The sequence below is a fragment of the Vulpes lagopus genome, chromosome 4 (assembly GCF_018345385.1).
Source record: "Vulpes lagopus strain Blue_001 chromosome 4, ASM1834538v1, whole genome shotgun sequence".
NCBI lineage: Eukaryota > Metazoa > Chordata > Mammalia > Carnivora > Canidae > Vulpes > Vulpes lagopus.
In genome coordinates, this window is record NC_054827.1 from 134,568,255 (window position 1) to 134,585,224 (window position 16,970).

Genomic DNA, 16,970 nt, shown 5'->3' on the forward strand with positions numbered 1-16,970 from the left:
ATGCAGGGTTTTGAGGGCGGAACGATCCTCTCTCCCACAGAGACGGGCCAAGCAGGCTTCACTGCCTCTCTTTATGCAACCAGGATCAAAGCAAAACATCGTTAGACCTAAAAAGCCCCCAGAATCTGCAGAGAGGTACTCCAGGACACTGCAGACCTTCTTAACAACCATATCCAAACCACACTATTGGCTCCCAAACAGAAAGCACTGTTTTTGAGAAAAACAGTATTTATTTGAGTTAAACGTGTACATCAGTCCTGTCCCTGCTGATTAAAAACAACGAGACTGTCAGGTGGGATTCACTGCGCGTGGACAGGTATCATCTCTGTGTAAGGCTGCTCAGAGGCTTTACATCTCCCTCAGCCCGCTCTACCACAGGCCTATGCGGTTAGCCCCTGCGAACACCAGTCTTCATCTCCACAAGGGGACAGGCTATGCTTCTCCTCTTGGAGCATCTGTGTCTCGAGTGCCTGGCACCTGGCACAGAGAGGTTGCACAACTCACGTATCGTGACCAATGCTGTACTTGAAGCAGCTGACCTTCTTGGCCAAGACGCCTGGAAATGCCACAAAACTACCCTAAAAATGGTGTGGCAACTGCAAAACAATAATACAGAAGTGGATGCTCTGGTGGTCTAGGTCACTGAACTCTTTCCCTGGGGGAAAACATCCACAGATCACAGTCTCAGCTAGTTTACACACTACAGAATTGCCGCAATCAAACGTCGCTGGGATATTCATTCTTTCAGCTAATATTAGGTGGTACAGACTCCAGGAGCTGCCCCTACTAGGACTCCAGCGCTATATAAATTCCTATGTGCTACCTTCACATATCTTCAAATAAGGAAAGAGAAGCCCTTCAGTTTACCTACAAACTCAGTAATAGGGCTATTGGTGGAACTACAGGAGAGCGGCGACCACAGTAAAAGTATGAGCAATATTTCATATTCATACAATTCATCAATAGTCAGTACACAAAGGGCCACCATGTCATTACTCACAAGCAGGTTTCTGGTTTGTGTTTCTGAAGCCACATTTTACAATTAAAACTCTCATGTTTCAACTTTCGAAACTTACACATATAAGAAAAGAACCTGACACAATGGTGACCATCACAATAGACCCATGTAAATATCTCTGAGCAAATATTGTCTCACCCATCTTACAGTTTATTTTCACCTAATGACTGATTTCCTCTGGGTCCACCCTGTAGAGAGAACTTCCGCAAAATGCCATTTGGCCAATTCTCTGCCTTCGGCAGGCCTACAATTATGAACCCGGTTAAACAAATAAACTTCCTTCCTATTTTTAAAGTTTTCCAAAATTGGAGAATCTACATCTTTGGTTGGCACACTATTTCCTGGACTTACAGCCCTGGCAGTGAAGAAATTCTTCACAGTATTTTGAGAGATGAAAAGGGCTTCAGAAGCGGCCAGACAGCTGCTCCCCACCTCTATTTTATGGAAGGGGAAAAACAAGACGAAGCTGTGACCTTGGCCAAAGTCACACGGTGGGGGGGTGGGGGGGGCTGGCTGGTTGGGGAGGTCGATTTTCCCCTTATCTGATCTAAATTACTTGCGGCCTGACAAAAGCATTTTGCTCTTGTTCCATGCTGCTGAAGCAGGGCTTATGTTTAATTCATGCAGAAGGTGATAGAACAACAAAGAATCTAAATATCATAGCGAGTACAAGGTGACATGAAGAGCTCTGGGCTAAGCAGACTCAGAATACCTAAAACTTCACTCTGACTTTGGGAAAGCCACCTCACCTTTGGAGGGTCCGGCTTTTTCATCTTCAAAAAGAGGGAACAGGATGAAGCAACCACAAGTGTTGTCTCCACCCCTGACTTGAATGATGAGGATGGTGGTATCTCACCCCTGAGCTGAATCTGAGCCAGGCACTGCTCCAAGTACATCATGCGGGTAAATCATCCACGGCCTGGAGGGCACTTACCATGCCCATTTTGTGGATGAACACATTGATTCTCGCAGAGAAGGGGCTTGTCTGCGGTCACATCTCCACTGGTAACAACACGTGGAGGAAGGATCTGTCCCAGGCCTGTGGCTCCGGGGGCTCTCTCTTATCAGAGGTGGACAATCTAAGATAACTGGCCTGACCTGCAGTCATAGAGTCCAAACTGAAAACAATTATAGCAATCACCCAACACAGTGTTCTCATTTCACAGATCAAGGACTCAGTGAGACCCAGGGACGTAGAACTTAATGTCAGGAAATGTAATGTAAAGATATGGCTACACCCATCCTGTTTCCTACACAAGCTTATCCCAAAAAGTGGCTTTAACCATGCATATCACTTAAAACATCTTGTGTGACACCCCAACATGACTGATGGCAGCAGGGCAATGAGTACCACTCCCAAGGCAACTAGCCATGGTTAGACAGCAAACTCGAGGCAAACTGGGGCCTCCAACCCAACGCTTTAATTTCCAGTCTTGTGTACTATCCTAGGCTCGAAGAAATGTCCAGTATGGCAGGACTCTCTGGAGAGCCTATTCAGGAGATCGGGTGTGTTCGGATGGTACAGCCATTGGAGACCCTATTCTAAGTAGTCTCTAAACACACAGACTTCCCTAGAGAGGCAAAAATATGCTTCCACGGTGCTTTGAGAATATCAGATAAAATGTAATACTCCTAAGGCCCATGACTCAAGTCAACAAAAAAAAATAAAAATCAGGCTATGGTCATCTCAAAACTGACCTCTTTGGTCCATCATTTAATTGCCCCTAACCTGCCCGCCAATCTTGACCCATCTTCAATCTTCCTGCCAGCGATTTTGCCTCTTATTTCCTGTTCTCTTCTCTCCCTAACCAAGAACATCACAAAATTCAGGCTTTTTAAAAATATTAGTTCCACTTCTTGTTTGACTTCAATCTTACACACCTGTTTTTAAAAGCACGTTAGGTGGACATTTTATGCCTCTCATCTAAGGAAGAAGGAAAATTCAAATTCTTGGTGGGACAAAATATTTTAAGTTCTGACCGCCCTCGCTTCGTATCTTGGAACATGTGCTGTAAAATCCCTTTATTACAGCGACCACACAGGTACAACAGATAACACGTGAATTTACAGCCAGGCAATTCAAGCTTCCATCTTAATTGTTCTGACAAATGACCTAACCTCTCCAAACTCCAGTTTCTTTATACTATTTTCCCAAAGAAACAGGAGGGAATAACACCCCACCCATGAAGATCTGGAAGCTGCTACTCCCCACGCAAAGGCTGGCACATGGTAAGTGCTCAAAAATGCAATCCTCTTTTCCTTTCCACGGTTGCATTAACACTAATGCAGTTTCCTCTCCTGTTAAATCTGCTTTGCAAATGTTTCTCTGAACAAAAACCCCATTTCCCCCATTAGAGGAGAAGAGACAAGTTATACACACCTACCCTATCTCCCACAGGACGCCCTCCAGGAAATAGGGCGCTATGTGATTCAGCAGGTCACTGGAGCCCGGCACGGGGGAGCTGTGTCGCCACACTGGACTTGGGCAACTTCCACTCTCTTCAAATGCTTGGGCCCTGGTTTCAGGCCTCCCAGGCTGTGGAGCATTTATGACACCCTTCACATTTTGAAGGACCTCTACCTGCCCCAGCAGACGGCTCAACTTTATGCTTCCTTTTTCTTTGTGTCCCTGCAGGCACCTGGGCCTACTCTGAAAGACACATAAACTCAGCCAGGTGAGTAAGGTATTCTGAAATAGGATATGTTGATAGACATGCATACTTTTGATTTTAGTAAAATACTTTAAAGACCAAGGCACAAACAAATCAGCAGGGCAACATCAACAAGATGTGCAAAACCCAAGATTTTAGGTTTCAGTTCTGCCGCAATGAGCTGTGTGATCTCGTCCAAGTTAATTAACTTCCTTGCTCTGGGTCTCGGTTTTCCAATGGAGAAGAGAGAAAATGGAATTATATTCTGGTTGCAAAAGAATGACCACCTCGCTAGCCTCCATATCTGACAGGTGTGTGCAGGCCCAGGGGTGCCCCAGGACAAAGGAAAAGGAGCCTTAATTCTGAATCTCCCTGTACCTGGGTCATTTGTTTAAAGTGACTGCTTTCCCCACGGTTAAAAATCGCTGGTCTCAAATACAAGGCAACAGTGTAGGAGAGCAACCTTGAATGATTCTAAAACATGCTGGAAAATTACCACAAGGATGTTCAAACCATTCTTTTTCATAATTCACCACACATCAGTGACCCACAACCCAATCAACTTCTCTTAAAGACTTAGCTCCACGCCTGGGTAGGTCAGCTGCTTAAGCAGCCGACTCTTGGTTTCAGCTTGGGTCATGATCTCGGGGGTCATGGGATCAACTCCCACATGGGGCTCTACGCTCAGCAGGGAGTCTGCTTGGGGATCCTCTCTCCTTCTGCCCTTCCCCCCACTCATGCAATCATGTGTACTCTCTCCCTCTCTCTCTCTCAAATAAAGAAATATATCTTGAAAAAAAAATTGCTCAGTTCTCATATCCTCAAAAAAAAAGTCTCCGCCGGAATCCCCAGATGAGTGACTCCCTGTGCACACATCTGTATGATTACAATAAATCATCTTCACAGGTGTACCTCTCCCTGCTAAACTGCAAGCTGCTCAAAGGCTGGGCCTGTGTCCTGCTTATGTCTGGATCCTCATGCCTACACCACACTGGCACCAAAACTGCTGACAAGCTGCAAACTCAACCGTGTTCAAAGACTTTTCACCTGCAGATGATCTTCACAATTTCCTCTGCAGATTTTGACATTACTGAATTTTAAAACAGGATCTTTAAAAAGATGAATATGGAATACGTTATTTTATAGATGAGAAAGGCTGGAGGTTATTTTAGCCAAGCCCAACCAGAGTAAATGAACAAGGCCTAGGAGCCTAATCTCATTATAGCACATGAAGGATATAAAAATAATTTGCAAAAGTAGTACCAAAGTACATAAAAACTAAGGAAATTCTTTTTCATCATGCCTTCCTTTTAAATCTAACAAAATGATATAAACGGCTAGTTCCTGCTCCCAAAAGCAAAATCAGAGGCAACGGAGGTAACGGAAAGAGTAAAGATACTTAAGTATAGATACACAGATATAACCATTTACATTTTTTGTTTTTCAATAACTTTTGTAAATGTTCTTGAATACCACCATGTATTATGAAATAAAATGCAAAAGGACAAATTTATGATCTCTACTGCCTAAAAGTTAACAATCAAAAGGAAGGGGGGGGGGGCTCCACATTGTGTCATCAGGGAAATAGCAAATCAAAGCCACAATGAGATACTATTACACACCCATTAGAATGGCCACAATCTGCAACACTGACAATATCAAATGCTAAGGAAGTTGTCTAGCAGCAGGAACTCTCATTCATTGCAGGGGGGAATGCAAAAATGGTTACAACCGCTTTAGAAGACAGTTTGGCAGCTTCTTAGAAAACTAAACATATTCTTACCGTATAACCCAGCAATCATTCCCCTTGAGGTTTGCGGAGGGGAGCTGAAAGCTTATGTCCGCACAAAAACCTGCACAAAAATGTTTACAGTTTTATTCATAACCACCAAAACTTGGAAGCAACTAAGGTGCCGGTCTACACAATGATACATCTAGACAATGGAATGTTATTCAGAGCTGTAAAGAGCAATCAAGCCATGAAAAGACAGAGAAGCAGCTTCAACGTACCTTACTAAGTGAAAGAAGCCCATCAGAAAAGGATCTATGTACTTCACGATTCCAACTACAGGACATTCTGGAAAAGGCAGAACTATCAAGATCGGTCGTTGACAGGGGCCGGGGAGGGCGGACAAGATGAATGGACAGAGCACAGATTTTTAGGGCAGTGAAACTATTCTGTAGGATAGTCAAAATACACGTCATTATACTTTTGTCCAAACGTGCAGAATGTACAACACCAACAGTGAACTATAGCTTAAACTTGGACTTTCTGAGATAATGTGTCAATCCAGATGCATCAACTGTAACAAATGGTTGGGGACCCTGACAGTGGGGAAAGGCTATGCACGTTTGGGAACAGAGGGTATACGAGAACACTCTGTGCCTTCTGCTCAATTCTGCTGTGAACCTAAAATTGTTCTTAAAAAAAAATTAAGTCTATGTAAAAAAAGAAAAGGCAGGAGTGCAATTTGAGTCAATTTTTCAGTGATAATTTGATTTCTAGTCTAACATAATATCCTAATGGTATTTGGGGCAAAGTTAAATTCACTGAGAAGTGAAAACGCCTAAGTATTTTTTTTTTTTTTAGATTTTATTTATTTATTCATGAGAGACAGAGAGAGAGAGAGAGGCAGAGACGTAGGCAGAGGGAGATGCAGGCTCCTCGCAGGGAGCCCGATGTGGGACTCGATCCCAGGACCCCGGGATCATACCCTGAGCCAAAGGTTGACCCCGGGATCAACCACTGAGCCACCCCAGCATCCCAAGGCCAAAATATTTTTTAAATTCAATAAACGAATAGTTAATACACAAATGTTGACATTTTAAAAAAGATACAAGAAAAAAAATTAAAAAATAAAAAAGATACAAGAGTATGCACTACAAATATTGTCTTCTATTCCTCACTCAACTTTAATTTTTTTTAAGGTTTTATTTCATGGGACGCTATTTCCACTATGATCCTCCAAGATACAAGTGATTAATCTAAAGTGAAGGCATTTGTTCCAAAAACTTAAGCCATTCCTATGCCTCACGATAGTTATAATAGAAAATACAGAGAACTTTGCTTCACAAAGTTCCAGACCATCAGCCTTACTGTTAGGCGCAAACCTGTTGGAAGTGCAGGATCATGGGTTCCATCCAGACCTACGAGCGCAGAACTATATTTTAAAGAGACGCCCAAGTCATATGTATGCACTAGTACATGAGATACCACCACCCCTGTTTTCAGAGAGTTTACAGGCTAGTGGAAGAGATAAAACAACCGTAACAAGAGGCATCATACACCAACGGGCTACGCGGCTACAAGACTTTGGGGACCAGTCAGTCTTGGTCCCTAGGGGCGGCCCACTGCCCCAGGATGAAACGCCAGCCTCTCTGCAGGGGTCTGTGTGCCATGTGCATTCTGGCGACTGCTCATCTGCCCAGTCTCCTCCTCTCCTGTTTCCTACAACAGATTTTCCAGCCAGCCTGACCCGACCGACAGACAGTGAGGTTTCTCCAACGTGACTCCAGGCCTTTGTACATAGGACTCTAACCACCCGGCCCCCCTGACCTTCCCTGGCCAGCTCTCAGCCTCCTTTTGACTGGAGCAAGGGCCACTCTCTATTCCCCCTATGGCCAGTGGGCTGGCCTCCTGGCAGAGGAAAGGTCTCAGGGGCTATTTTCTACTCCTTTTCATATATTCCTGGGAGGAATGAAGAATAATCAGAGATGCTTCCGGGAGGGGGTAAAGGATGAGAGGGGTTTAGATAAATGAACAGTTTATCAAAAACAGACTAAGGCAGAGACATATATGCCAAAGTCAGTTTGGGGAAGAAACGAATTTGCTTTTTTGTCATTCAGAGATCTGCTCTGAACTCAGTGTCCTGTCGTGGATGAGACACAATTTCCACTCCTGCTTTTTTTCTCCCTTTTCATAAAACCAACTTGTGCCCACGGTGTCATTACTGTAAGCAAATGGAGCTCCCAAAAAGAGGCTGCTGCCACTAGCAGCCGAGAGGCCCCCTGGGAGCCGAAATCCTGGTCCCGGCTGCACCTGCTTCACTTAGCAGAGGCAGCAAATTTTTCACAGTCAAGGAATAGTTTCACCATGACGAGGAGTTCTCCCCTCTTTATTAAACTCAAACAGACACTAATTAAACATAATGTAAGTCTGCCGAAAAAAACACTTTTGTGTTTTTAAATAATTCATCACATTAACGTAGGACACGCCAACAGGGAACTGACTTTCACAGGACAAAGCAGAGGAACCGCTAAGTGCCAGGTGTAGGCAGATGCCCACCTTCCAGGAAGGCCAGAGGCACCCAACCTGGGCCACTCCAGGCTGCAGGAAACCACAAAAGTAAACACGCCAGACCAGCATCAGGACACAACCGGGCCTGGAGGCCGCGCGTAGGGAGGCAGCTAACCAAGGGCAAGTTGTACTCAACAAGAGAAGCAATTGGTTTCTCGGTCATTTGCACCAGTCTGGGACAAACAAGATAGCAAAGCCACCCGGTGACAGCATTTCAGAAGATAAAGAACAATGATTAAAAAAAAAAAAAAAAAAGAACAATGATATATTCACGGGTGTCCCTTCCTCACTACCAAACTCCAAGCTAAACACTATCATCATCGCCTGCCCGAAACGTAACAGCCTACGTGGCTCTCTGCTTCCACCCAAGGTGTACATCAGCCCACAGCACCGAGTTCTAGTTCACGGCCTCTAATGGCTCTCAGAGCACTTAAAGCAAATGCAAACCCAGTCCCTTGCCTCCAGAGCCTGCCCTAAAGGGCCCAGCCCAGACTGCCCCCTCCCTAACTCGGCCCCAGGTCCCAGCTCACTTATTCCAGTCACACCTGCCTTCTTCCCACTGCTTTAACACACCCACCTGGAGCCACCTCCAGGCCCCGGTCTCCACAGGTGCCTCTGCCTGGCACATGTTGAGCACCCTTACTGCTCAGATGAATGCCACCTCCTTGTCACCCCAGCCCCTAGTCACTCTCTACCAAAGCAGCTTGCTTACTTTTCTCCCGAGCACTTACCACCACGTGAAACTACCTTGTTTATCTCTTTGCTTGCTTCTGTGCAGTCTCCCCCACCTGGAATCAGAGCTCCACGAAAACGGACCTGGTCGGCCTTGCTCACTGCTAAATCCTCAACTCCCCAAACACTACCTGGCACTTAATAAATATCTTTGTTCAACACATTTGTTAAACGACTTGTTGAATGAGTAATAGCTATAGACTTGTTTTCAGAAAGCCAAAACATGAAAAAAACTTGGTTTCATATAAACCATATTTTACAAAAGGATTCCTTATCTAATGCATTTTTAAATATTTGGCCTACAAAGCCTCAATGTACACACCTTTTTTTCCTATTTTTTTAAAGATTTGATTTGTAAGTAACCACTACATCCAATGTGGGGCTCAAACTCCCAACCCTGAGATCAAGAGTCACATGTTCTACCCACTTAGCCAGCCAAGTACCCCAGTGTGCACACTTTTTAAAGGATAAACCTATTGTGCAAATTGAACTAACTCCTTCATGAACAGTATTTGGTACATAGAAGGTATCCAATAAACAGCCAGTGAATACAGGCGCACTGGAAAATAAGACAAAGCATAAACTATATGAAACTGCGCTTGAATTTGAGAACACAGCAAATGTGGATATATTTAGGTTCATTTTCCACTTTACCTGACTGAATAACATATATTTAAAATCCACTACTGTGAAAAAAATAAATAAATAAAATAAAATCCACTACTGTGAGATACTAGCAATAATCTTAGCCATTATCTTTACAGGCAGGTGTGAATCCAAATAAATTCAGAAAGTTATCTGGCACCTCTACAGCAGTCTTAACTGATGCATAAAAGACACAGAAGTAATCAACAGAAATACTCAAAACTGTCAGGTGGTTAGGGACCACTGTGGGCTTTAGTATAAAAAAATCATGATGCTTGAGAAATTCATTTTTATTTGTAATCTATATAAAAACTCACATACCCTTATGAAAGGCTAATCAAGAAATCACACCTCTATAAAACCTGTCCCATCGCCCGGGTGGCTCTGCAGTTAAGTGTCTGCCTTCAGCTCAGGACATGATCCTGAAGTCCCACATTGGGCTCCCTGCATGGAGCTGCTTCTCCCTCTGCCTGTGTCTCTGTGTCTCTGCCCCCCCCCCCTCTCTCTCTCATGAATAAATAAATAAAATCTTAAAAAAAAAAAACTGCCCCATTTGTCATATAATGCACACCTGCCCTACTATTCCAGGTCATGTCCAATTTAAAAGAAAAGTGCATCTTAATTTTTCCTTTTTTCAACATAAAATTCTTCTGTTTGGGCTCTATTCCTAAACCATGAAATTGCTCTACATATTCAATATTCATACAATTTTAATGTGGCACCCAAGAAAAATTCCTGTTCAGGTAACCATCTGTACCAAGTGATGTCCACTCTTTTCTCTTTCCCTACCAGGTGTTGAGTCAGTTTGCAAAGGTCAAAAGAGAAAAGCAATTAGATGTGCAAGTGTTTGTGTGAGGTGTGTGTTCACATTCATTTGTGTGTTCTTGAAGGGTCATTCTGAAATCAAATATAAATGTACTTTGGGATTATGCACATTGTCTTATTTGCATCTCCTGTTTCTGCTTTTAAAATATCCCCTAATATATAATGCCAACTGTGTTAATGCCTTATCTCTTAGCAGTAACCAAATTAGGTTCCATGGAAAGTCACTCTTAAAATCTATAACCTCAAGAAATGGACTTTCAAGTAATTTCATATTCTAAGAACTCAAAGGACATGTTGTCTATAAAAATCAATTTCAGGATGCAATTTAAAATCTCACAACACCTGGCAAAAATAAAATATAAAATAACTACATTTTCTGCTGACAACTGATAAATTTGCTCTAAAAACATACATAGTTTTGTTGTTCTGTAGTTTAAATAACTTTGGAATAACATGATTCAGACTTCAGATGAAGTTACCAACATACAGTTCATTTAAATAACCTTTTCAAAAGTACTGTCAGTTGGAGGAAGCAGATAATCCTTATAAAAGTTTCTTAATGTTTTGTTTTGGGGGGGGTTCTTTTTTTTTTTTAATAAAGCTTTGGTCTGGTGTTTTCACGGTCAACTCCTAGGCCAAAGTAAACAGAAGTCCACCCCACTCCAATAGCGAAAACATCTTTATTAAATATGTTTTGGAAAAGTAAATAAAATCATAAAACAGTACCAGCAATACGTTTTTCGGGTTTTTAGGGTTTTTTTAGATTTACTTCTTACTGATTTTGAGGTTAAAAAAAAATCTGGTAAAAGGTTCTCCCTCTGTTTTTGTATAACCACCTTGTTTATCTCTTTGCTTGCTTCTGTGCAGTCTCCCCCAACCTGGAATCAAAGCTCCACGAAAACAGGGACCTGGTCGGCCTTGCTCATTGCTAAATCCTCAACTCCCTGAACACTACCTGGCACTTAATAAATATCTTCGTTGAACACGTTTGTTAAACGACTTGTATACAATTGTCTTTCATAACCACATACAAGTAGACTCAAATCCTCAACCTAAAATAAAATATAATCCGACAACACACCTTGAGTTACTTTTTTAACTACCTAACATCATTATTTTTTAAATTTAGCATTATGTATAAAAGCTAATTTTTCGAACCAGAAAATCTGCACGTTATCATTCTTTTTTTTTTTTTTTTTTTTTTTTTTTGCAAAACTACAAGTCAAAACTTTTTCATTTCAGGAGGTGAAAGTTCTGGGGAGGAGGAGAAGATAGGATACAGTGCCTAATAAATAACTTGGTTTCTGTGTCTCCGTTTTATTAGCACTTAAGTGACAGGCAAAGCCTTATGTGGCTCACGAACAGGTACTTATTATAAAACGAGCACTCTGGAAGCTCTGCGCAACTAGAAGATACAACCAGCACCTAATTATTATTTGCAAAGGGTCACATAATGGCTAACCCAGTCAGTTTATTACTCAACCTGCCAGAGGCCAGGAGCAAGCCCTGCTAGGAGGAGCCCGGGAGGGTGAGAAAGGTGCCCTGCTGCCCCTTGCAGAGGCTGCGAGGGATGCGTCCCTCAAACACCCAGGAGCCTGGTGCTTGGGGGGGGGTCGGGGGGGGGGCGGGGGGGTTAATGAAAATAATTCTACGTGTTCAAGCCGGTGGGAACTCCAGAAATCTACTCCAGCCCCTTCGCTGTAGCAGCAGTGACACTGGCAGGATGCGTAGCGCTCAGCTATCCTCAAAGCGCTACTGTCCTGAAGACAAAACTTTATGGAAATACAATTCACATCCCAAAGTCGCACCGCGGGAGGCACGGAAATCGGGGGCTAGAACAAAGGGCGGGTCGCCGGAGCGCAGCAGGCGCAGCCTCGGGCTCCCGCACCCGACCGGCGGCCGGCACAGCGCGGGGCCCCGGGTGCCACAGCGGCCTCACCGTCCCCACCCGCGAAATGGGCCGGACGCCACCCGGGCCCCGCCGGCCCGCGCTGAAGGGGGGGCGCCCGGGGCCCGACGGCAGCGGCGCCCGCCCCCCCCCGCGGCTCGCGTCCCGCGCGGCCGGGCCCCCTCCCCCTCCCCCTCCCCGCCCCCGGGGTCCCCGGAGCCGCGGCCGCCCCCGCCGCCCCGCCGCCGCCTACCTTGGCCACCCAGCTGAACAATGGGGACATCGCGCGCCGGGCGGCCGCTCCCCTCCCGTCGCTCCGCTCACTCCCGCCGCCGGCCCGTGGGGCGCGGGGCAGCCGGGGGCGCGCTCGGGGCGCGGCGGGGCGCAGGCATGATCCCGGCGGCGGCTCCTCCCCGCTCCGCGCCGCCCGCGGAGGTCGGCCCGCAGGGCTGCAGGCGGCCGAGAAGGGAAGTGGGTGGGGAGAGCGCGGGGAAGGGGAGGGAGGGAGGGGGGGGAGGGACGGGAGGGGAGGGCAGGGGAGGGGCAGAAGGGGAGGGGAGGGGCAGGAGGGGAAGGGAGGGGAGGGGAGGGCAGGGGAGGGGCAGAAGGGGAGGGGAGGGGAGGGCAGGGGAGGGGCAGAAGGGGAGGGGAGGGGCAGGAGGGGAAGGGAGGGGAGGGGAGGGGAGGGGAGGACAGGCAGCGGCCGGCGCCCCCCCGCGCCCCCCGCCCCGCGCGCCCCCCCGCGCCCCCCGCCCCGCGCCCCCACCACGCGCGCCCCCGCCCCGCGCGCCCCCCCACCCCGCCCCTCGCGCCCCCACCCCGCGCCCCCGCCCCGCGCGCCCCCCCCCGCGCGCCCCCACCCCGCGCTCCGGGCGGGAAGCAGGGACTCCGGGGTGCCCCGGGCGGCGCAGCCCCGGGAGGAGGAGTCCAAGAACTTTCAGAAAACTCGGAATTCCTCCCTCTGCGGTCTCTTAAAAGCCCCAGAGTTGAGCGGCCACAAAGCCGGGCCAACCTTCCCGGGGTTACCCCCACCCCCACCCGCGTTGCTTTCTAAACGCTCGAGATAGCTGCCAACAAAAGGACTAGTGTTTCCCCAGCCCCTAATACCTTTATATAATCAAAGGTGGTTTTCTTGGAGTCCGAAAACTAAGCTACTGAGACAAGGATGGGGGGCGGGGGGTAAAGAAGCTCCGGCTCCCGCAGGCCGGCGGCGTTCAGCCCCGGGAGGAACATTTCACCAGTTTTCTTCTCTGCCGAGGCAAGCTGGTAAGACAGTGTGGTCCGCTGAGAGCCACAAATGTTAAGGTAAATTCCTGACTCAAGACACCCAAGACACCCTAGAGTTCCACGATGGGGGAAAAAAAAGTCCAGAGGTCTAACAGCCAATGTGTGAATGCACGTGTCATGTTGTGCCACCCTCTGAGCTCATCAGGCCAGAAAGCAACCAAGATTTTGCTTCTGTTTCCTTTTATGTTGTGCATTATTTTCATGATGGGCCAACAGAACACTTTAATGATGTCCAAATGTCTGGCATCTGAGTCAGGGGGGTATATTATCTATTGCTGCATAGTAACAAAATACCCCAAAATCAAGAAGCTTAAAACAGGGGGGGGTCAGAAAACCGGGAGCATCTCAGGTGGCTGCTCCGGCCCAAAGTCTCTCTTTATGTTGGGTTCAAGCTGTTAGCCGGGGCTGAAGCCATCTCAAAACTGGAGTGGGACTGAAGGATTCACTTCCAAGCTCACTCACACAGTCTGTTCCTTGCAGGCTGTTGACTCGGGGCTCCCGTTTCTTGCTGCATCAGGTGGTCCCCTCCATGGGGCTGCTCCTAAAATGGCAGTTCGCATCCCCCAGCACAAATGATCCAAGAAAGAGCATATGTCCAAGAAGGAAATCAGTCATTTTATAAACTGATCTCAGAAGTGACAGCCCCAAATTCCTGCTGTATTCTATTGGTTAAAATGCGAGGAAATGATTCCAGTCCACACACAGGGCAAGAGGGAATTACACACCACTGTCATGACTGCCAGGAGGAGAGGATGGGCTGGGGGGGGGGGGGGGGGGGGGATATGTCATCTTTTTGTTTCTCCTTCCAGGTGGGATGCAAAGGGAAAGCCAAGAGTGCCAGCATTCTAACGGGGGCCACCTGGGTAACTGAAAAGGGCCTTAGGAGCATCTTAAGGAAGTGCTGCTCTTTCGTGCTTGTAAGCAGTGATTGACATTCCCTAAAGAAATCCAGAGCTAGGGCACCTGGGTGGCTCAGGAGTTGAGCATCTGCCTTTGGCTCAGGGCGGGATACTTGCTTCTCCTTCTGCCTGTGTCTCTGCCTCATTCTCTCTGTGTGTCTCTCATGAATAAAATAAAATATTTTATTATTATTTTTAAAGATTTTATTTATTTATTTATTTTAATTTTTTATTTATTTATGATAGTCAAAGAGAGAGAGAGGCAGAGACACAGGCAGAGGGAGAAGCAGGCTCCATGCACCGGGAGCCCGATGTGGGATTCGATCCCAGGTCTGGGCCAAAAGGCAGGCGCCAAACTGCTGCGCCACCCAGGGATCCCAGGTTTTATTTATTTAGTCATGAGAGACAGAGAGAGAGAATGAGGCAGAGACACAGGCAGAGGGAGAAGCAGGCTCCATGCAGGGAGCCTGATGCGGGACTCGATCCCGGGTCTCCAGGATCACACCCTGGGCTGGAGGTGGCCCTAAACCACTGAGCCACCCAGGCTGCCCTAAATAAAATATTTAAAAAAAGAAATTAAGAGCTGGGGGCACCTGGCTGGCTCACTTTGTAGAGCAAGTGACTCTCAATTTTGGGGTTGTGAGCTGGAACTCCATTTTGTGGGCAGAGTTTACTTAAAAAACTAAAAAAAAAAAAAAAAAACAGTAAAAAAAAGAAAAAGTAACTTTAAAACGAATAAAGAAAAGAAATGAAGAGCTAAAAAGGGGGGGGGGGGGGCATTTGCAGCAGTTTGACCAAATCCTTCCCTGTTAGCCAATCACTTCCCCATGCCAGTAGAAGAGTTCGAGGCTGACAACTCCATTACACTGCGAGCCCTTCTGCACTCCACAACCTTGCTACTCAAAGAACCAGCAGCCTGGACAGTACTTGGCAATCTGTTAGAAATGCAGAATCTGGGGGATCCCTGGGTGGCAAAGCGGTTTAGCGCCACCTTCGGCACAGGGCATGATCCTGGAGGCCCGGGATCGAGTCCCACATCGGGCTCCCTGCATGGAGCCTGTTTCTCCCTCTGCCTGTGTCTCTGCCTCTCTGTGTGTGTCTCTCATGAATAAATAAATAAAATCTTTAAAAAAAATGCAGAATCTGGGGCGCCTGGGTGGCTCAGTGGTTGAGTGTCTGCCTTTGGCTCAGGTGGTGATCCTGGGGCCCTGGGATCGAATCCTGCATCAGGCTTTCTCCAGAGAGCTTGCTTCTCCCTCTGCCCATGTCTCTGCCTCTCTCCGTGTGTCTCTCAGGAATAAATAAAATCTTTAAAAAGAAAAGAAAGAAAAAGAAATGCAAAATCTTGGGCCCTGCCCTGAATAATCCAGACCTACGGAGTCAGAACTTTCATGTTATTGTGATTCCAGATGGCTAGGGTGCACATTCAAGTTTGAGATGCACATATGAGAATCATTGGTGTGGGGCTTAAACTGAGCTTCTGGCCAACAGACTCTTAAGAGAACAGCAGAAACTGTTCTGTGTCCTGTGTCCCAGGGATGATGTGCACTAGCTCATCCAGAGGGAGACCTGGTTCCTAGGCAGCAACATAGTTTGATGGGCAGCTGAGGACCAGGTGGGACCAGCTGCACCCATGACAAATGTCACCATACTCCATCACTCCAATCCCCAGACTGAACTCTACGAAGATGCCCATAACTTAGAAGCACCTTTGGGGTGGCGATGAAAAGAACCCAAAATTGATGAAAGAAACATGAAATATTCCTGACTGAGATAAATTTTCTGCCAGTGGGGGCGGAGATGGGGTGACAAAAAAGAAATTAGATTAAATTTAGGAGAATATAAATCACACTTCTCGCACAAAGAAAAAAAATTAAAGTCACACCAAATCGTGGATGTAACAATTATAATAGGAAAGCGCCCAGGCAGGTGAAATAGGGACATCAAGTCTTCATTGTTTAAACCTGGATCCAGTTCTCCCTATACACACATCAGGGTGGAGGCTCATCAGTCAGACCTGGTTTGGACTTGCCCAAAGCTTACATATCCCCTAGACACACAGAGGTCTCCCTCTGCCCCAGATCTCTCTTCCTGATCCAGAACTGTGTAGAATCATTCATTTCATGGGAACGTAAGGGCCTTTGCATTGAATAGACTTGCCGGGCAGGAACATGCGGAGCTCTAACACCAAACAGCTTAAGAAATCTATGAGAAGGGTCTTGTTTTAATTCACTATCACCATGTAGTAGTCACAGTGCAGGAAGAAACTCTGTTATAATTGGAATTATATTATCTGTTATTATTATCAATTATCTGCTATAATTTGGAATTTCATTAAAGGGAAACTGTTAACATCAGACAATATACTGATTCCACATAATAATGAAACAATTTTCCTTAAAACACCATACTCCCTCCTGGCTGAAAAAGAAAGTATCCTTTCCCCTAAGAAACTATATATTCCCCCCAGGAAAGGACTGTACATAGACCAGGGACTGGTTATTTTTAACAGCTCCTGAGTGATTCTCTTCCAGTCAGAACTGAGAACCCCTAGACAGAATAGTCGTTGCTCAAAGATGCTGATGGTTCCCAGCCCTGATCGTCCATCAGAGTTGCCTGTGATGACAGGGGGTAGGTGGGGAAGGAGGGTGAATAAATGGGCTGCTTTGGGGGCAAGGACCTCAAAGGGCAGGCAGGTCACATAAATGCATGAAGAGAGCCAGGTGTG

General features: G+C 46.4%; 1 protein-coding gene across 5 annotated transcripts in view; it reads right to left on the bottom strand.

The window, feature by feature from the left end:
* Nucleotides 1-16,970, bottom strand: part of TBC1D1 (TBC1 domain family member 1) — a 239,014-nt gene that overhangs the window by 143,721 nt on the left and 78,323 nt on the right. Inside the window, exon 1 of one of the 5 annotated variants that reach the window (XM_041753551.1) lies at nt 12,310-12,504. The exons of the other annotated variants lie outside the window; for them this stretch is intronic. Within the exon in view, the coding sequence (XP_041609485.1) occupies nt 12,310-12,339 (30 nt within the window). The 5' untranslated portion in view covers nt 12,340-12,504. Of the gene's footprint in view, nt 1-12,309; nt 12,505-16,970 lie in introns of those variants that run through there. 5 annotated transcript variants of the gene reach the window in all.